The sequence below is a fragment of the Saimiri boliviensis genome, chromosome 1, assembly GCF_048565385.1.
Source record: "Saimiri boliviensis isolate mSaiBol1 chromosome 1, mSaiBol1.pri, whole genome shotgun sequence".
Lineage (NCBI taxonomy): Eukaryota > Metazoa > Chordata > Mammalia > Primates > Cebidae > Saimiri > Saimiri boliviensis.
In genome coordinates this window covers 105,211,193-105,230,141 of record NC_133449.1, presented here as the reverse complement: position 1 = coordinate 105,230,141, position 18,949 = coordinate 105,211,193, and the positions used below count along the sequence as shown (strand labels likewise).

Genomic DNA, 18,949 nt, shown 5'->3' with positions numbered 1-18,949 from the left:
GAAAGAAACTGCTGCACAGGGCTGGAGAACGGACTGGCTAGAAATAAGTGTAAAGCCCTCGGCTGAATGCCACTCTCAGGACAGGCTCAATGTTGTCAGCAGGCCCCCAAGAACAGACTTGCAAAAGGGCCAGGATTCCTGCTGAGGCTTCTCTGCCTGCAATCACATCTGATCCTCAGTAGGGATGGAGTGGGATTGTGCACTGCTTCTTAATATTGCCATTTATCCTCAGAGAATGAGACTAAGACAGGAGGGATATTTCCCCTGGGAAAGCAATCCTAACCAGCTAAACTGAGGTCTAAGCCCTATAGTCTGTCCAGGTGGCCAAATGCAATCTGGGCACAGGGCCAAGGAGGAGCAGAGGCCAGAGACCAAGCACATCACTTAACTGCACTGAGCTTCCCTCTTACTCACACGCCTTTGGGAGAGCTGATGGGGAGGGTGCCTCAGGTTCCCTTCAACAGAGAAATCGAATGTCACTGCCCTGACCAGGGGATCAGACTGAGCATCACTAACAGCAGGAAAAGCTGGCATCGCACACCTACTAGTGGGTTTATAAAATACATATGCTGCTCCCCTGGGCAGGGTTTTCATCAAAAAGCTCAAACCTGGACTCATTTAGGCCTTTAGACCAACTTCCAGTCACAGGCAACACAAATCAGGAATAAATCAGACTGCAGGACTGGGACTTCTCTGAACTTTTCAAAAAAATCACTGTGAAGAGAGATAAACGGACGGGCATGGTGGTTCATGCCTGTAATCTCAGCACTTTGCCAGGCTTGAGCCCGGGAGTTTGAGACAAGCTTAGGCAACATAAGGAGACCCAGTCTCTACAAAAACAAAAATAAAAAAATTAGCCTGGCATAGTAGCACATGCCTGTAGTCCCAGCTACTCGGGAGACGGAGGCAGGAGGATCACTTGAGCTCAGGAGGTTGAGGCTACAGTGAGCTCTAATCGCATCACTGCACACTCCGGCCTGGGTGGCAGAGCAAGACACTACCTCTTAACAGATTTTTTTTTTTAATTAAAAAAACTAAAAACCAGCTAGGTGTGGTGCTCAAGCCTGTAATTCCAGTGCTTTGGCAGACCAGGTGAGAGAACTGCTTGAGGACAGGAATTTGAGACTAGCCTGGGCAACACAGCAAGGCCTCATCTCTAAAAAAAAGAAAAAAGAAAAGAAAAAAAATTTATTGGGCTGGTTGTGGTGGCTCATACCTATAATCCCAACATTTTGGGAGGCTGAGGTAGGAGGGTTACTTAAGCCCAGGAGCTAGAGACTGGCCTGGGCAACCTAGGGAGACCCTGTCTCTACAACAAAAATTAAAATTAACTAGGCACAGTGGTACGTGCCTGCAGTCCCAGCTATTCGGGAGGCTGAGGTGGGAGGACTGCTTGAGCCCAGGAGGTCAAGGCTGCAGAAAGGTGTAATTGTGCCACTGTAGTCCAGCCAGGGCAACAGAGCAAGAATCTGTCCCCTCAGAGAAAAAAAATGGCCATGTATGCCTGTAATCCAAGCTACTTGGGAGGCCAAGGCTGGAGAATTGCTTGAACCCAGGAGTTGAAGGCTGCAGTAAGCTACAATCTAGCTGTTGCACCTGGGCCTGGGCGGCAGGGTGAGTCTGTCTCAAAAACAAAACAAAAACAACTATAAATGACATCTTAGGGAAATCCAGATATGCCTGGGTATTAGACAGTGTTGAGGAATTGTTCATTTTCTGATCAAATAAAAGGATTGTGGCTATACAGGCTTACTCATATAGAGGTAGGATGCAGTACTTCAAAGTAAAGAATCAAGTCTCTGCAGCTTACTCGCAAATATACTGATATTTATATACATACACATAAATAAGCCAGTGTTACAATATGTCAACAACTGTTGACTCTAGTGCTGGTGGTAGGCATACAAGCACACTTGTACACTACTCTTTCCATTTTGATTTTGTTTTCATTAAGAAAAGTTGCAAGTACACCAACCTTCAGAGGCACTCACTACCACCATCCCCCCTCAAACTCCAAATGACTCCAACAAGATAAAAGACACCACGGCATCCTGGGAACTGAATATAAATTAAGTTTATTACAAAAAGCAAAATGTTAGTTTCTCATTGTGAGTGATTCAAGAAAACAAGGGTAAGAGTCCTGACCGGAGCTGGGAGCAGGACACCAGTATGCAGGCTGGCAGGGGCCAAAGGCCAGGCTCAGGAGCGGGCTGACAAGCACTGATTCACAACCTCCAGGAGGTGGGTGTTCTCCAGGGCAGCTGCCACCCTCTCCTTATCTGCAAGTTGCTTGTTCACTAGGTGGGAAGAAGGGTGTGGGGAAGGCAGAGTCAAAGCTAGGCTCTGTCCAGGCTGCTGGCCAGCCCAGCCCTACCTCTGAACCTTTGTATAGGATCTGTCCCCACCAGCAACAAAGCCCTCCTGTCACTTCCTTCCCAGGACCCCACACCTTGATCAGGCTACCTCAACCACCTGAGCCCACCTAGCCTGCCTTCTTAGGACCTCTCCACTTGACTGCCTCCTGTACTGCTGAAGCCTGACACATTCTGGTCCTGTATACTTGGTGAAAGGGGATTTGGGAGAAAAGGACACAGTAAGCACAGGAGATTCAAGTCAAGCCAGCTTTGGTCTAAGCTATCACCTACACTGATATTCACTCACCCAGTCACCCATCCCCAGTCTTGTCCATAGACTCCTGGGCAAGAGCTGAACCTCAGACTGCTTAGGGTGCCCAAGCCAACACCCCCACCACCAGCCCACACTTACCTGCATGCTCTGAGGCGTGGGTCCCTGGGGTAATGTGCACGTCCATCTGGGAGGGAGATAACCGGGGCCTAAACACAGACCACCAGCCCAGAATTCCCCCCCGCCCCAGGCCCCAGACCCTCAGGCTCCATCTCCAGCGGATCCTTCTCCCTAATCATACCTTTGGACTCTGGCCCATCGTTTATACTCCAAACCCATCCACAGCTATTCCAATCCCCCTCCCCCTGAAGACTGAGTCTTGCTCTATGGCCCAGGCTGGAGTGCAATGGCAAGATCTTGGCTCATTGTGACCTTCTTCTCCCAGATTCAATCAATTGTCCTGCCTCAGCCTCCTGTGTAGCTGGGACCACAGGCCCACGCCACCACGACCTGCTAATTTTTGTAGTTTTAGTAGAGATGAGGTTTTTACCATGTTGGCCACACTGGTTTCAAACTCCTAACCTCAGGTGATCCACCCACCTCAGCCTCCCAAAGTGCTGGGATTACAGGTGTGAGCCACCATGCCCGGCCTTAGTTATTCCAATTTTATCCAAAGAACTGGCCCACAATTGTTGATTTAAAGGCCTGCCTGGGCCCCACCCCTGGTCCAAACCCATCTGCAGCTCCTTGCTGCCCTTCCTGCCACACTCTTAAATATTTTTCTCCACTTTGCAGCTCAGATTTTAATTCTTGTCACATCGACTTGGAAAGTTTCCTCCCAGTTTCCTCTCTGCTAATTGGAATCCTTCCAGGCCCCACTCTGATGTCCTCTCCATGTTCATGCTCTCCCAGTCCCCGTCCTCAGCAGTAGACCCTCATTGCCTGGTCCCACTTCCAGGGCTCAGCTCCAACTGACCTTGAAACGCTGAGGAAGGGAGCGCAGAAGCTTGACCTTGATGGACAGGCCAATAAGAGTGGCCATGCTGCAGTGCGGAATGGTTGGTGTGAAGGCCACAGCCACTGTACTCTCAGGGTCGCTAACCTGGTTGTGGAGGGGAGACGTCAAGAGGCAACCACCCTCAGCCCAAGGCCTCTCTTCTTAGTTTGTTGCTTTGGGCAAATCATCCAACTTCTATGGGCCTGAGTTTCAACACCCATAAAATAGGCAAAACAATCTCCCCTCCCACAGATACCCTTCGGTGTCCGTGAGTGGAGAGCACTCCAACTCCTGGTGCACAGAAATCTTTCTGACTCTCTAGAACAACTCGCTCCCCTCCGAAGTGACTCACCTGAACCCGGACCTGCTCTACTACGTTCAACTCCTCTAGCGTCAGTGGATGCTCCGGGTCGTTGATGGAGCGAATCAGATGTGGCAAGTGAAGGAAAAGGGACTCTCCGCCTTTGCCCACTCAGAACCCTTTGTCAGGAATCCCCGGTCGGGATGCGGCTCCAACAGCTGCTGGACATCACTGCTCCCCCCACCGCAAGCCCCCGGAACCCGCCCGCGGCCAGCAGCGGCGGATATCGAAGATCTCGCGTGCGTCGATGCTGTCGGGAACCTGCTCGTCCTCCTCGCCCGCCGTCACGGGCCGCTCCCCAGAGCGCTGGTAGATGAGGGGGTTGGCATTCTCCAGCAGGCCGCCGCCAACCCCGCCGCCGCCCACCATCGCGGAACCAACACCGCCGATACTAGCAGGCGTGCACTTCCGCTCCTACGCGCACTTCCGGGAAGCGGAAAGGGGCGTGGCGCGGTGACGGGGTCCCGCGAGGGACACGCCGCGCTGTGCGTTCTCGGCCTGGAGTGTGAGAGAAGCGGTGACCTCCGCTCTGGCGGCTCGGTCCCGGGAACATGACGATCAGTGAGGCAAAGGCGCTTAGAAGGGACCCCGGCGGTGCTGGGTCCTGTGAGCCCGTAGCAGGCTGAACCCAGAGTCCACCGCCGGGTCTCAGAGGGCACTACAGGGTGTGAGGTGATCCCTGCATCGCTTCCTCCGAGAAGTCAGGCTGTCCGGGCCCTCCCGTGCCCAGGCTAGTTAGTTGGTCGCCTCTGACCTGGCAGTGTCTTGGGATCTCCCGGTGACGCGCCTGCCTCCCCGGCTGCACCATAGGCCCAGGAGTGCCTGTCCCAGCGCTTGGACCGGCAGGTGCTCAGGAAATGTTTGCCAAGTGGATAAATGACCCTGGCCATGGCCTCCCGGAGAGGTGAGGAAACCAAAAGCCAGGGAGGAAAAGCCGGGCGGTTCTTAAGTAGTGCCGCGGTCACGTGTACGTTTCAAAAGAAGGGCATGACTGAGGTTTCTGGGAGGAAAACTCGGAGACCCGCAGACCCTGGACTATAAGGGGATGAGAGGTAGTGAAGTGGGACCCAGGAAATTGAGTCCTGAAAGCAAGGAGGAGCGTACATAATGAAGGGCGCCGTCACTCCTCGCTGCCTTTGCTCAAGCGGTTCCCTTCACCCTGAGCAAGTTCCTTCCCATTTTTCCGTCTGTGGGGATCCTGAACATGCACCTCCACAGAGAAGTCCTCGTGGGTTCGCCAATTCTAGTTTATTGCTCCCTCCTCTGGATCCCCCAGCGCGCTCATCGGGCATGTAGACAAGGACAGGTTTGAGGAGAGGATTCTCTATATGGGGAGGTGATGCAGAAGCCACGCAGCCCCTTCCGAGAATGCCAAAGGGGCCCGGGCAGAGGGAAAGTGGCGGTGCCCCGGCCTGCCTGCCACTAGATCCCCACCAGCCTGTGACTGCTCAGTCCAGCTCTCCTGCCAAATCCATCTTGCCCTGGCCCAAGCCAGCGCATCCCGCCCACTCCCTGCCCAGTCCAAACTCCGAGGCTGGGCGAGGCCCTGATCCACGGCTGGACAGACCCGGGGCAGCCTCTGGGTGGACAGCAGCGTGTCCGCCGACGGCGCACCGAGACCTGCGACCATGCTGCTGGACCGATTTCGGGCGCAACTGAGCGCAGTGGCCTGTGGGCTCCTACTGCTTCTCATTCAGGGCCAGGGTGAGGCTCATGCGGAGGGACGGCAGGGACCGGGCTCAGACCTGCCAAATGCTGGGGAGGCAGAACCTGACAGTGCGGGAGGGAAGGCGCCTGGGAGGTAGGAACTGGTGGAGATGACAGCGTGGAACTCGTGAGTTCCACACCACACCTCCCCGACGCCAGGTGGGCTTCTAGAAGCACAGAAAGAGTTGGGCTGCTGGACACCACAGTGAGGAGCCAGCAGAGTACAGGGGTCCAGGAGCGCCGGGACATGCCAGGCTGGGTCGGCAGCCTCAGGACTGAGTGGGTGAGGAATTGGGGGTGCAGGGATTCAGTCCATTTCCCTCTTATGATTGTGGCTCTAACCGGTGCTGCTGGCAGATAAGAACAATAACAGCTTCTTGCAGCATCTGGCTCCGAGTGTGTGGCATCCTTGGCCAGGGGGGCACCCTGACCCTTGCAAAGGGGCCTCAGACAAGGTTAGTGGCCTTTGGGGAACAGAAGCCCCCAGGCACCAAATCCTAAAGCAGATCTAAGAGGCTACAGTGGCTGGGTGCGGTTGGCTCATGCCTGTAACCCCAGCACTGTAGAAGGCCAAAGGGGTGAATCACTTGAGCCCAGGAGTTGGAGGCCAGCCTGGGCAACATAGTGAGACTCAGTGTGGACAAAAAATTAAAGGAAATTAGCGGGGCTGTGGTGACTTGTGACCTGTAGTCCCATCTACTTGGGAGGCTGAGGTGGGAGGATCACTTTAGCAGGGGAGGTTGAAGCTGCAGTGGGCCGTAAGTGCACTACTGCACTCCAGCCTGGGTGACAAAGCAAAAATCTATCCTCAGGAAAAAGAGCCAAAGAGCTTGTGGTGTCCCTCCCCCCACTTACATCATCCTGGGCAAGGGCAGAACTTGGCTTCCCAGGCAAAGGTGATGGCTTTGTGTGCCTGCCAGGCTCCTCCAGGCCCTTATCGGAAGCTTGGGGAGTGTTTTTGGCCTTTGGCATCTCACCCGAACTCTCCTAAGTGTATGATCTGACTGTCTCTCCCGACCCTTTCCCAATGTAATCTGCACAGGTGGAACCATACTCCCCCTGCACCGCAGTGCACCCCTGCAGGGCTTCCTCCCATTCCTGTCCTTGACCACATTCTAGAGTTCACAAGGAGCCCAAGCAGGAAGAGCTGCCCGGCCTCACAGATGCCTACCTTTTAAAATATTTTGGGCCAGGCACAGTGGCTCACACCTGTTATCCCAGCATGTTGAGAGGCAGAGATGAGAGAACCGCTTGAGGCTAGGAGTTAGAGACCAGCTTGGGTGACAAGATTTGTCTCTACCAAAAAAAAAAAAAAAAAAAAGAGTCAGGCATGGTGGCCCTCAGCTGTACTCCCAGGTACATGGGAGGCTGAGGTGGGAAGATCTCAAGCCCAGATCTTCAGCCTGGGCAACAGATAGAGACCTTGTCTGCCATATATATATATATATATATATATATATATATACATATATATACACATATATATATACACACACACATATATATATATATATATATATATATATATATATATATATAATTTTGGTTTGGATCCACATTCAGAAAGAATAATTGACAAGCCATAGGAGGGTACAGGTGATGTGTGCCATCTTCTTTTGTCCCAACCAGTCTTGGCTTCTCCTCGGGGGCCATGAAAGTCCCCATGGCATTTTACATGGTGCCCAGCAGTTTACACAGGAATAGATGTGTGCACTTGTCCTTGATTTTCATCTAAACGGTCATAAACTGACCCACTTTCTGGGGCCAGGCTTCTCCACTGTCTAACACAAGGGGTGGCCTCCTCACACCCCTACATGGTAGAGCTTCTTCATGATGATTAATGGAAGGGCTTCTCTAAAGGATGAAGCAGGTAACAAATCACTTTATTACATGAAGGTGATGTAACAGGTCTCTAACAGGGACATTTCAGCAGGTGATGTCCTTTGCTGTAACAAACATCAGGCATCAGTGGCCAATGGCCACAGAGAATTACATGGATGGACATCCCCTCTAGCAAGGAATTGTGTGAAGGCAGCGTGTTACTGGGGAGAGGAGTGGGCCTTTTGACTTGGAGACATTGTTAAGTTGTCCTCTCTGGTGCCTGTAAATGTCTATGATCCTGGCCTCACCCACACCAGGTGGCATCAAATAGTTTATCCATGTTGAACTGACAGGTGTAGAGTAACATTAGCTCCCTAAGGCTGTTTTTGTTTTGGACTTTTGTTTTTTTTGAGACAAGAGTTTCACTCTGTTGCCCAGGCTGGAGTACAGTGGTGCCATCTCGACTTACTGCAACCCCTGCTTCCAAGGTTGAAGTGATTCTCATGCCTCAGCCTCCAAAATAGCTGTGTCTACAGGAATATGCCACCATGCTCAGCTAATTTTTGTATCTTTTGGTAGAGACAAGGTTTCATGATGTTGGCCAGGCTGGTCTCGAACTCCTAACCTCAATTGCCTCGGCCTTTCAAAGTGCTGGGATTATAGACTTGAGCCACTGCGCCTGGCCTGTTTTTTGACTTTTTATTGTGGAATGGGGCTCAGATTTCCCAAATCCTATAGAAGCAGAACCTGAGATTACAAAAGGGAGGGTGCCAGGCAGGTGGGAGCTGGTGGAAATAACAACAGCAGGTGAACCTCCCTGAGGCACAGAGAGGGTCAAGGCTGCTTGAGGACTGCACAGCACCAAGGGATGAGCCAAGTCTGAGATAGAAAGAGTAGTATAACAAATCCAACATGTCCATGTCTAGCTTCAGCAATGACAAAGATCTCATTTTTGTTTTTGTTTTGAATCAGCTTTCTCAGGTTGAATATAACCTGGTGTTTTCTGGACAGCCACCTCTCCCTTGCACCATTATTTGACACCCCAGACATCATATCATCTGTAAATTTTTCATGTCCTTCTAAAACAAAAGGAACATATATATGTATGTGTGTGCATCACCACAACATAATATGTTCTCAATTTAATCAAATGTATAGTCAAGTGTTCTTTCATATTTATAAATGATATTTTTATTAATACAAGGTTTTTTAAAAATCAGGATTCAAATAAGGTTCATATTTTGCAAATTGATAGACTTTTTTTGAAACAGAATCTCACTCTGTCGCCCAGACTCACTGCAACTTTGCTTCCCAGGTTCAAGGGATCTTCATGCATCAGTTTGCCAAGTAGCTGGAATTACAGGTACATACCACCACACCTGGCTAATTTTTAGTAGAGCAGGGTTTCACCATGTTGGCCAGGCTGGTTTTGAACTCCTGACTTCAGGTGATTCGCCCACCTCAACCTCCCCAACTGCTGGGATTACAGGTGTGAGCCTCCATGCACAGCCAATTTTCTTGGCTTTATACTTAGGAGTGGAATTGCTGGGTTATATGGCAACTCTGTGTTTAGTCCACTGAAAAACTGCCAGACTGTTTTTTAAAGCAGCTGTGCTAGTTTACCTTCTCACCAGCAATGTATGAAAGTTCCAAGTTTTCCACATCCCTACCGACACTTATTATCTGTCATTTTTATGTGTTTCTTGAATCTCTTTCAATCTTCAGATTTTCCCTCTGCCTCTCTTTTATTTTCTTTCTAAATTTTGCTGTGTGTTGAAGAAACCAGTTTATTTGTTCTGGAGAGGATCCCACCCTCTAGGTTTTGCTGATTGCATCCCAGTGGTGTCTTTTTGTTTGTTTGTTTGTTTGTTTGTTTGCTCTTGTTACCCAGGCTGGAGTGCAATGGCGCGATCTCGGCTCACTGCAACCTCCGCCTCCTGGGTTCAGGCAATTCTCCCGCCTCAGCCTCCTGAGTAGCTGGGATTACAGGCACGCGCCACCATGCCCAGCTAATTTTTGTGTTTTTTTTTTTTGAGACGGAGTTTCGCTCTTGTTACCCAGGCTGGAGTGCAATGGCGTGATCTCGGCTCACCACAACCTCCACTTCCTGGGTTCAGGCAATTCTCCTGCCTCAGCCTCCTGAGTAGCTGGGATTACAGGCACGTGCCACCATGCCCAGCTAATTTTTTGTATTTTTAGTAGAGACGGGGTTTCACCATATTCACCAGGATGGTCTCAATCTCTTGACCTCGTGATCCACCTGCCTTGGCCTCCCAAAGTGCTGGGATTACAGGCGTGAGCCACCGCGCCTGGCCTAATTTTTGTATTTTTAGTAGAGACAGGGTTCCGCCATGTTGACCAGGATGGTCTCGATCTCTTGACCTCATGATCCACCCACCTCGGCCTCCCAAAGTGCTGGGATTACAGGCTTGAATTGAGCCACCGCACCCGGCCCCAGTGGTGTCTTTTAACTGTTCTTCTGTCCCCTGTCTACCCTGTAAACTTGTATTTAGATTCCAGAGGCATAATCAGATTTCGATTTGGGGTTTTGTTTTGTTTTGTTTTTTGGAGGACTACTTCACGTGTGGTGTTGTGTACTTCTGATAGAAAATATGTAATGTCTGATTGTCTTGCTTTTTGTGATACCGCAAAATGAGTGCTTGACATCGCAGTTAGAATTCAATATACATTTCTCTTACTGTGAATGAGACAAAGATCTCTATTTATTTGAGAGACACTGATTTGTATTGCTCATTCTGAACATATACTGCTTTTTCTGTTGTGTAGCTGGCATATTCTTTGTAGAAATTCTTTATCTATTAAGAGGACTGATTTTCTCTATTAGGTGATTTTTAATCACTTCCTCCCTTCCTAATCCCCACAGCAAGCAGGCTGTGCTCTTTTATTTGGAGACTGGGTCTTGCTTTGTTGCCTAGGCTAGAGTGCAAGGGCGGGATCATAGCTCATGCAGAGTGGGACTCCTCCTGCCTTAGCCTCCTGAGTAGCTGAGTAGCTGGGACTACAGGCCCACACCACCGCCCAGAGGCTGTGCTTTTTTTTTTTTTTTCTTTTGAGACAGGTTTTCACTCTGTCACCCAGGCTTGAGTGCAGTGATGAAATCAAAAAATGGCTCACTGTAGCCTCAACCTCCCAGGCTCAAGCAATCCTCCCAAGTCAGCCTCTCAAGTACCTGGGACTACAGGCATGTGCCATGATGCCCAGCTAATTTATTGATTTTTAGGCAAAGACAGAGCACCACTATAGTGCCCAGGCTGGAATCTGCGCTTTTTATGTCTCAGCCACAGCCACACTTCTCTCTTGTAGCTCTTCTCACCAACATCACTCATGGTTTCGAGGCTGCTTTCTTTATGTCATTTCTTGCCACTTTGGGCATGACATCTCTGAGGACAGAAACCTTGCCTGCACAATTCCCACCATCATCCTACAGTCACATGACCTGGCCCACAGTTGAAAGGACACTCTAGTCCTATCAAGGGCCTGTGACCCTTTGTTTGAAGGTCCCAGGGCGGAATGATGGTGCCGGGCCCCAGGGAGCCTTAGCCTGGTGGGATGGAAACAGGCCCAATAAGGCAGAGCTGGAAGGGAGTGTCCCAGGCAGGAAGTCTGTAAAGCTGTATTTATAGACCAGGGTCCTTGAGCTGAGCTGAGGATGCCAAGGAGGCAGCAAAACCAACAGTCTGGGAGGGCAGCTGATTGGTCAGATCCAACCGTGATGTCTGTCTGTCTGCCCACAGGCCAGGACTCTGCCAATCCCATCCGGACCACACACACGGGACAGGTGCTGGGGAGTCTTGTCCACGTGAAGGGCGCTGATGTGGGGGTCCACACCTTCCTGGGAATTCCCTTTGCCAAGCCACCTATAGGTCTGCTGCGATTTGCACCCCCTGAACCCCCTGAATCTTGGAGTGGTGTGAGGGATGCAACCGCCCATCCGGCCATGTAAGCTCTCCCAGGGGTCCAGAAACTCCAGGCCCTGGCGTAGGGTAGGGGTGCTCTGAGCTCAGCTAGGCTGCAGTGCTCATTTCATCTAAACCCCCACAGCCAGTTTTCCTTCTGAGTCTTGTGGATTCCCACATGCATTGTCCCAGTGAGCATGCTGAGGTTTGGGAGGGCGTAATAACTTCTCAGACCCCTGGCTCAAAGCTCAGCATTCAGAGGGCATTGCCTCCAGGTGCTGAAAGTAGGGAGAGAGATACATATCTCCCCAGATTCTGGTTATGACAAGCTTTCTCTGCCACCAGTGGCAGGTGTCTCTGGGAAAGGTTCAGGTTGGCTCTATGAACCTTGTAGGAGCCCCTAACTCTAGTGGCAGATATTGCAGATAGCTGAAGGGAACAGTAGTAACTTTCTGGGGACCTGCATTCTCCACAGTCACTGTGTCCACCCACGGGGCCAGGAGCCATTGGCCAAGAGATGTGTATATGTTTACAGCTGGAGACCATTTGAGAATGACGGGTTTTGAGAGTTTAGACTTGAGATGAGGGACATCCTACTGCCTTTCTCATGAGAAATTAGCATCCATTCATTCATGTAGCACACATATGTGGGCTACTCCCCTGTTCCAGGCCTGAGGGAGTACAGCAACATAGTGGTGAATGTCAACACATGCACCAGTGGTTCTCATAGAAACCCCTAAGAGTCAAGGTTTCCGGTGTCGGGAGGAATGATATCCAAGGTCCTCAATAACCTTGAGGCCTGCCTGGAAATCCAAGCTCCATTCCAGCTTCCCCAGAGCCTGTAGCCTGTAACTTGGTGGGAAGGCATTTTAGAGAGGGAACATGTGTGAGCAGGTTATTGTGGAAAGAGGCTGAGGGTGGTTGGGAGCACATCTGAATCCAGGGTCTGGTTTTAGACATGACCTGGACCCTGGACTGATTGTTTTCATTACCAGGTGTCTGCAGAACCCCACTGTACTGGATTCAGAGGTTATAAACCAAGTCAATGTGACCATCCCCTCCATTTCCATATCCGAGGACTGCTTGTACCTCAGCATCTACACACCGGCCCATACCCATGAAGGCTCTAACCTGCCGGTAGGTGTCAAACCACCGTTCACTGGGAGTGGGAGGACAATTCTTCTGCAAGAAGCTACAAAGGACAATATTAGCTCAGGCCCTGCTGTAGGGTGGGCCATGCTGAAAAGCTTCTTACTATCAGGTCCAAGAAATACTCCTTACCCAGACTAGGCAGTTGACCCCTGCTGCTCCCAGAGGTCAATGGCTGTGGCTCTGGGTTGGACTCAGGACTCATCCAACCAACTCATTCCCAGGAGATCCACTCAAGTGCCAAAGGGCTGCACTTTAAGGTTACCAAGATCCCCAGCCATGGATAATGTGTTGGGCCTATGAGAATCGGCACACACAAAATTAGCTTGTTAGAGATGGCATCTTGCTCTGTTGCCCAGGCTAGAATGCAGTGGCATGAACATAGCTCTCTGTAACCTTGAATTCCTGGGCAATCCTCCCACCGTAGTCCAGTAGCTGGGACTACGGGCCTATGCCACTATGCCTGGCTAATTTTTAAAACATTTTCTGTTGAAACAGGGTCTCACTAAGTTATTCAGGCTAAGGAGGACATTTTTGATGAATGTTCATGTGGGGCCATCAGGGAGACACCCCTTTTCTTTCCACTTTGGTGACTTTTCTGGGACTAATGAAACCAGGCTTTGATACAGAGGGTAGACCCCAAAGATTGGGAGGCCTGGTCTTCCTGACAGATCTTGGGTGCCTGTCCTGTGGCCCACATGATGAATTTGTGCTGGGTAGGTATAGAGGCAAAGCACTTGTTGTTCTAGGTAGGGGCCCTGGTGGGGTTGGGGCTGGGTAGGAGCATTGTGGTAGCTACCTTGATTTCCCCAGGTGATGGTGTGGATCCACGGTGGTGGGCTTGTTTTTGGCATGGCTTCCATGTATGATGGTTCCATGCTGGCCGCCTTTGAGGACGTGGTAGTGGTCACCATCCAGTACCGCCTGGGTGTCCTGGGCTTCTTCAGGTGAGACTAGGGCTGGGTTTGGCAATGGGGGCTGAGCGGGGCCAGGACAGCCCTGTGATCCCTGTCCTTGCTACTTCTCAGCACTGGAGACAAGCACGCAACCGGCAATTGGGGCTATCTGGACCAAGTGGCCGCACTACGCTGGGTCCGGCGGAACATCGCCCACTTTGGAGGCAACCCTGACAGTGTCACCATTTTTGGCGAGTCTGCGGGTGGCACGAGTGTGTCCTCGCTTGTCGTGTCCCCCATAGCCCAAGGACTCTTCCACAGGGCCATCATGGAGAGTGGTGTGGCTGTGCTGCCCGGCCTCATTGCCAACTCAGCTGATGTTATCTCCACGGTGAGCCCTCAGCCGCAGAGGCCTAGGCCCGCGGCCCCTCATACCTCTCAGAGCCTCTGTCTGTTAAATGGGGATGACAAGGGCCATCTAGGGTCAGAATGCACATCCTGCTGCCATTGCAGAGGCCAGGTATGTTCTGTGGCCTATATGCAAAGTGGTCACCCTGGGGATCCCCATCATAAGGAGAACCATCTAGGCAGATGAGATGGCCCCTGTGTCTGGGAATTCTGAGTTGGAACACGGTCAGAACTGCAGGAATTCATACACAACGCCCTGTGAGATTTGGGGTGCCCGTGCCCCCAGCTAGGCCTTGGGCAAACTCCTCTAATCTACCTGGAAGGATGAGCCAGCCCCTGCCTGGTCCCTTTGCAGGTGGTGGCCAACCTGTCTGCGTGTGACCAGGTTGACTCTGAGGCCCTGGTGGGCTGCCTGCGGGGCAAGAGTAAAGAGGAGATTCTTGCAATTAACAAGGTTGGTCTAAACGGATGTAGGTGTGGAGGAAGGGGTGCAATAGGCATGGGGCTGGTAATCCTGCAAGTCCCTCATATTCCCTGGGCACGTTGCCTCATCTGCATGCCTGGGAGTCATAGCCCTGGATGGGGACTGAAGGTCAGTGTATGCTGAGCCAGGCATCAGATCTCCTAGGGGGGATATAGCATCCAGGGATGGACCAGGAAGGAGGGGAAGGTACTCAGAGGGCATGGGAAGATGTCTGGGACCTGACCTCATTCCCTGAACTTGCATTTCCCCTCAGCCTTTCCAGTTGATCCCTGGTGTGGTGGATGGGGTGTTCCTGCCCAGGCACCCCCAGGAGCTGCTGGCCTCTGCTGACTTTCAGCCTGTCCCCAGCATCATTGGTGTCAACAATGATGAATTCGGCTGGATCATCCCCAGTGTGAGGCCCAACTTAAGCCCTCAAGTGCCTGGGGAGCTCATCTGGTAGTGGGAGGTCTTCAGGTCTTTGTAGCTCCAGGCTTATCCCATTCCCAACTACATATTCTCTCCCGGCCACCCAGATCGTGGGTATCTATGACCCCCAGAAGGAAATGGACAGAGAGGCCTTGCAAGCTGCTCTACGGAAAATGTTAACACTGATGGTAAGGCTCCTGGGGTCCCAGTCCAATGGGGAGGGGTTCCTCTTCTCTCCTGCGGCAGAGGAAATCCAACCCCAGATACCCTGCCTATGTAGCACCTTCATGAGCAAAGGCCCGGGTGTGAGTGTGGTTGGGGGTGGGGTCACCTCAGAGCCTCGCCTTTTCTCCCCATTCCCTGTTCCATCTCACGGTCCATCTCCCAAAGTGCAAGGTCACCTCCTCCCCTCCCCTGGCAGCCAGCCTAAGCTGCCTCTTCCTGATCCACCTGGGGTAGATGTTGCCTCCTACATTTGTGGACCTGCTGTTGGAGGAGTATATTGGAGACAGGAAGGATCCCCAGACCTTCCAAGCCCAGTTCCAGGAGATCATGATGGACTCCATGTTTGTGATCCCTGCACTCCAAGTAGCACATTTTCAGCGTGAGTATATTTGGAACTGAGGCCTGACTGGCAGTGGCACAGCTCAGGGCTGTGGGTCCCAGGTGAGACCTGTTGCTGTCCAAGTCCCCCCTCAAAGGGCCCCTGGGACACTTGATGTTCATCATTGGTATAAATTCTCCTCGCTAGCCCAAGAGACAGTTATTTCCCCTGTTTCACAGATGAGGAAATTGAAGTTACAACCTTCAGTGACTTCTCCAAGATTGCATAGCTAAGAAGTCCAAAGCCATGATTTATCCCACGTCCCTCCCTCTGCTCCTGCCCTAGCCTGGGGCTCCCCATCCCACTGTCCAGATTCCAGCCAGCTTTGAACCTCGGTATCTTGTCACCATGGGTGAGGCCAGAAAGCTGCAGGGGAAGGCCACCGAGTCATGAGCTGTCCACCCCACAGGTTCCCAGGGCCCTGTGTACTTCTATGAGTTCCAGCATCAGCCCAGCTGGATCAAGAACATCAGGCCGCCACACGTGAAGGCAGATCATGGTGATGAGCTTCCCTTTGTTTTTGGAAATTTCTTCTGGGGCAACTATGGTGAGTCTTGTTCCTTTCCCAGGAAGTAGGCTGGGACCCTGGCTGGGTTTCTGAGGGGTGACTGTCCTCACTGCCTACATAAGGAAACTGAGGCTCAGAGAGAGGATGAGATCAGGTGTCCAAGGTCTTTCAGCTCCAAAGGCTGAGCTAGGATTTGAATTCATGACTTTTCAGACTGGCCTGTGCTCCCTCCACCTCTCCCCAGCCTTGGATGTCTGGTAGTGGCAGAGCAGGTGTTTCAGGGGCATGTTTGTTTCTTCAATGACTCCCAGTGGCAGAAGGAAGAAGGGGCCTTTGGGGCCAGGAATGAGCTAAGAAGGAAGTCAGCTAGAGACTGGGCTAAGGGGAAGTTTGGGAAAGAGGAGGGCTGGGGCCTGAGGGCCGTGGGAGAAAAAGCAGAGAAGCGGGACTGGGGGCCTGACCAAGACACATGGCCCCTTCCTCTACGCAGTTAAATTCACTGAGGAGGAGGAGCAACTAAGCAGGAAGATGATGAAGTACTGGGCCAACTTTGCTCGAAACGGGTGAGACAGCACACCCCCACCTCAACCTCCCCAGGGTGGGGGCCTATGCCCATCCAGCACTCTCCTAGTCTGGGGTGACCTCATTAGCACACCCGTGTCCTTAATCACATGAGAGCTCCTTCCCCAGCTCCGGAACCCACTCAGACAGCATAGGGGTGCCATGAGACAGTGACACACTCCATCTCCCCGGACTGCCTGGAGGGTGGGCGCTAGTGCTGGGCTACTGTCAGGGCCTCCTTCCCAGAGAGAGGGACACAGCAGGGCCAGCCGTCCTGTCGCCACTGGAGCTGACACTAGCAGAAGGGAGTTTGTCTTCTGTTTCTGGAAACCTCTGCCCTCATTTCCCCAAGCCCACCTGGCCTACTGGGGTGCCTTGCCTGACCAGAGTCAGGGTGGTCAGGTGTGGGCTCCAGGGGCTCAGAGTGACCCTCATACTGCCCTGCTGGGACGGCATGCCTACAGGAATCCCAATGGCGAGGGTCTGCCCCACTGGCCGCTGTTCGACCAGGAGGAGCGATACCTGCAGCTGAACCTACAGCCTGCAGTGGGCCGGGCTCTGAAGGCCCACAGGCTCCAGTTCTGGAAGAAGGTGCTGCCCGGAAAGATCCAGAAACTCGAGGAGGCTGGAGAGAGACACACAGAGCTGTAGCTTTCTGTGCCAGGGACGAGGGGTGGGCTCACTTACAGGTGAGGGTCAGCCTGCTGTGTCCACACACACCCACTGAGGAGAAACAAGTTGATTCCTTCCTTCATATGGCCATTCTTTCATTCTTCTGTGCATCCATTCAGAAAGCATTTATTAAAAACTTACTCAGGAATAATGGCTCATACCTGTAATCCCAGCTATTGAGGAGGCCGAGATGACAGGATGGCTTGAGGCCAGAGGTTTGAGACCAGCCAGGGCAACACAGTGAGATCCCTTCCCAAGAAGAAGAAGAAGGAGAGAGAGAGACAGAGAGAGAGAGAGAGAGAGAATGTGTTTAGAAATTAAATAGGAAAATTTAGAGCTTCAAGTCAGTGACAAGTAAAAAAGATTTTTAAAAAGCAAAGAAAACAAAATGTAAGGAAAAAAATTAGAAAAATTAAAATTAAAAGAGCATAAAAGGCCAGGTACTGTGGCTGATGCCCATAATCTCATGATGGTAGTTGCTAGGCCTGCCACGAGTCCTCTCTTATTAGACACACTTGATAGATCCCCCCCACTGAGCTGTGGACGGGCAAACCCCCGTGTAATCCTACCCTCTTCAACACCCCACTGATCCCTGGGCCCCATCCTCCCTTCCTCACTTCCACCTTCTCCCTGCCTTCTCTCTTCTTTTGTCTGAGCCCCAGGCCTTTCTCACTCTGAGGTGCTCTAAAGAATGTTGCCCACACCTGAGTGTCAGATGCCTATGTTCGTTCATCCCTGAGATGTCTGAAAAAATAAAAATAAATTCTTAAGTCCTTTGCCTCTCCTCAAGCCCCTAGTGCTCTTGTATCAAGTGGCCAATAGAAAACCTGGACACCAGAAGCCCTAGTGTCTTAGTCCATTCAGCTGCTATAGCAAAAATACTATCGTTAGGCCGGGTGCCGTAGGCCACACCTATAATCCCAGCACTTTGGGAAGCTGACGTGTATGGATCACTTGAGGCCAGGAGTTCGAGATCAGTCTGGCCAACATGCTGAAACCCTGTCTCTACTAACAATACAAAAATTAGCCGGGCTTGGTTGTGTACACCTATAATCCCAGCTACTTGGGAGGCTGAGACACCAGAATCACTTGAACCCAGGAGGCAGAGGTTGCAGTGAGCCAAGAATGCACCACTGCACACCAGTCTGGGATCGTGCCTATAATCCCAGCACTTTTGGAGGCTGAGGCGGGCCTCCTGAACTTGAGCCCAGGGGTTCCAGACCAGCCTAGGCAGCATGGAGAAACACCATCTCTACAAAAAAAAAAAAAAAAAAAAAAATTAGCCTCATGTGATGGCACGCACCTGTAGTCTCAGTTACCCAGGAAGCTGAGACAGAAGAGTCACTTGAACCCAGAAAGCAGAGGTTGCAGTGAGCCGAGATCACAGCACTACACTCCAGCCTGGGTGACAACATGAGACACCCATCTCAAAAAAAAAAAAAAAAAAAAAGCCACCCTCCTATTCTGTGTCCTGCAGAGATGACTCATCCCACTTTTGTAAGAAGCAAGGCCGGGCTTGTCCATAGGCCCCTGAGTCTGGGCTGCCTGCGCAGTGGCCAAGAAAGCCAAGATGCTTCCTCAGTGGCCCATCTCCTGAAGTTTGCTCTTCTTCTCAGGGGTTCTGCAGACACTGTAAGGCCCCTACTCACAGGATCAGAGCACACTTGAAGATGTTTATCTGTGGGGTGTGTCCTGGACGTGGGATTGAGGGCCCAAAAGTCCAGGCATATCTAGGACAAAAGACTCCTGTCCCCTGACTCCCAGGGCCTCTCCATCCAGGGAGATGTCCTCTTGCCTTTCAGAATCCCCCTGCCAACATTTCAACCCCCTG

General features: G+C 51.6%; 2 protein-coding genes across 3 annotated transcripts; one reads left to right on the top strand and one right to left on the bottom strand.

The window, feature by feature from the left end:
- Positions 1 to 2,049: 2,049 nt before the first annotated feature.
- CIAO2B (cytosolic iron-sulfur assembly component 2B) lies at positions 2,050 to 4,415 on the bottom strand. Of its 2 annotated transcripts, none has more exons than XM_010346742.3 (5): positions 4,211 to 4,415; positions 3,975 to 4,054; positions 3,602 to 3,727; positions 2,767 to 2,834; positions 2,050 to 2,297 (listed from the first exon to the last, which is right to left on the bottom strand). In XM_010346742.3, exons 1-5 carry the CDS (start codon positions 4,350 to 4,352, stop codon positions 2,276 to 2,278), a joined length of 438 nt encoding a protein of 145 aa, XP_010345044.3. In that variant the 5' UTR covers positions 4,353 to 4,415; the 3' UTR covers positions 2,050 to 2,275. The 2 variants fall into 2 exon arrangements, with proteins under 2 accessions (XP_010345044.3, XP_003936325.1); XM_003936276.4 differs by having other exon boundaries at positions 2,767 to 2,812; positions 4,211 to 4,402.
- Positions 4,416 to 5,596: 1,181 nt separating this feature from the next.
- CES2 (carboxylesterase 2) lies at positions 5,597 to 17,902 on the top strand. Its single transcript, XM_003936277.4, has 12 exons — positions 5,597 to 5,687; positions 11,267 to 11,471; positions 12,424 to 12,565; positions 13,391 to 13,524; positions 13,606 to 13,864; positions 14,237 to 14,335; positions 14,619 to 14,759; positions 14,881 to 14,961; positions 15,233 to 15,377; positions 15,787 to 15,924; positions 16,376 to 16,448; positions 16,911 to 17,902. Exons 1-12 carry the CDS (start codon positions 5,612 to 5,614, stop codon positions 17,095 to 17,097), a joined length of 1,680 nt encoding a protein of 559 aa, XP_003936326.3. The 5' UTR covers positions 5,597 to 5,611; the 3' UTR covers positions 17,098 to 17,902.
- Positions 17,903 to 18,949: the final 1,047 nt, after the last annotated feature.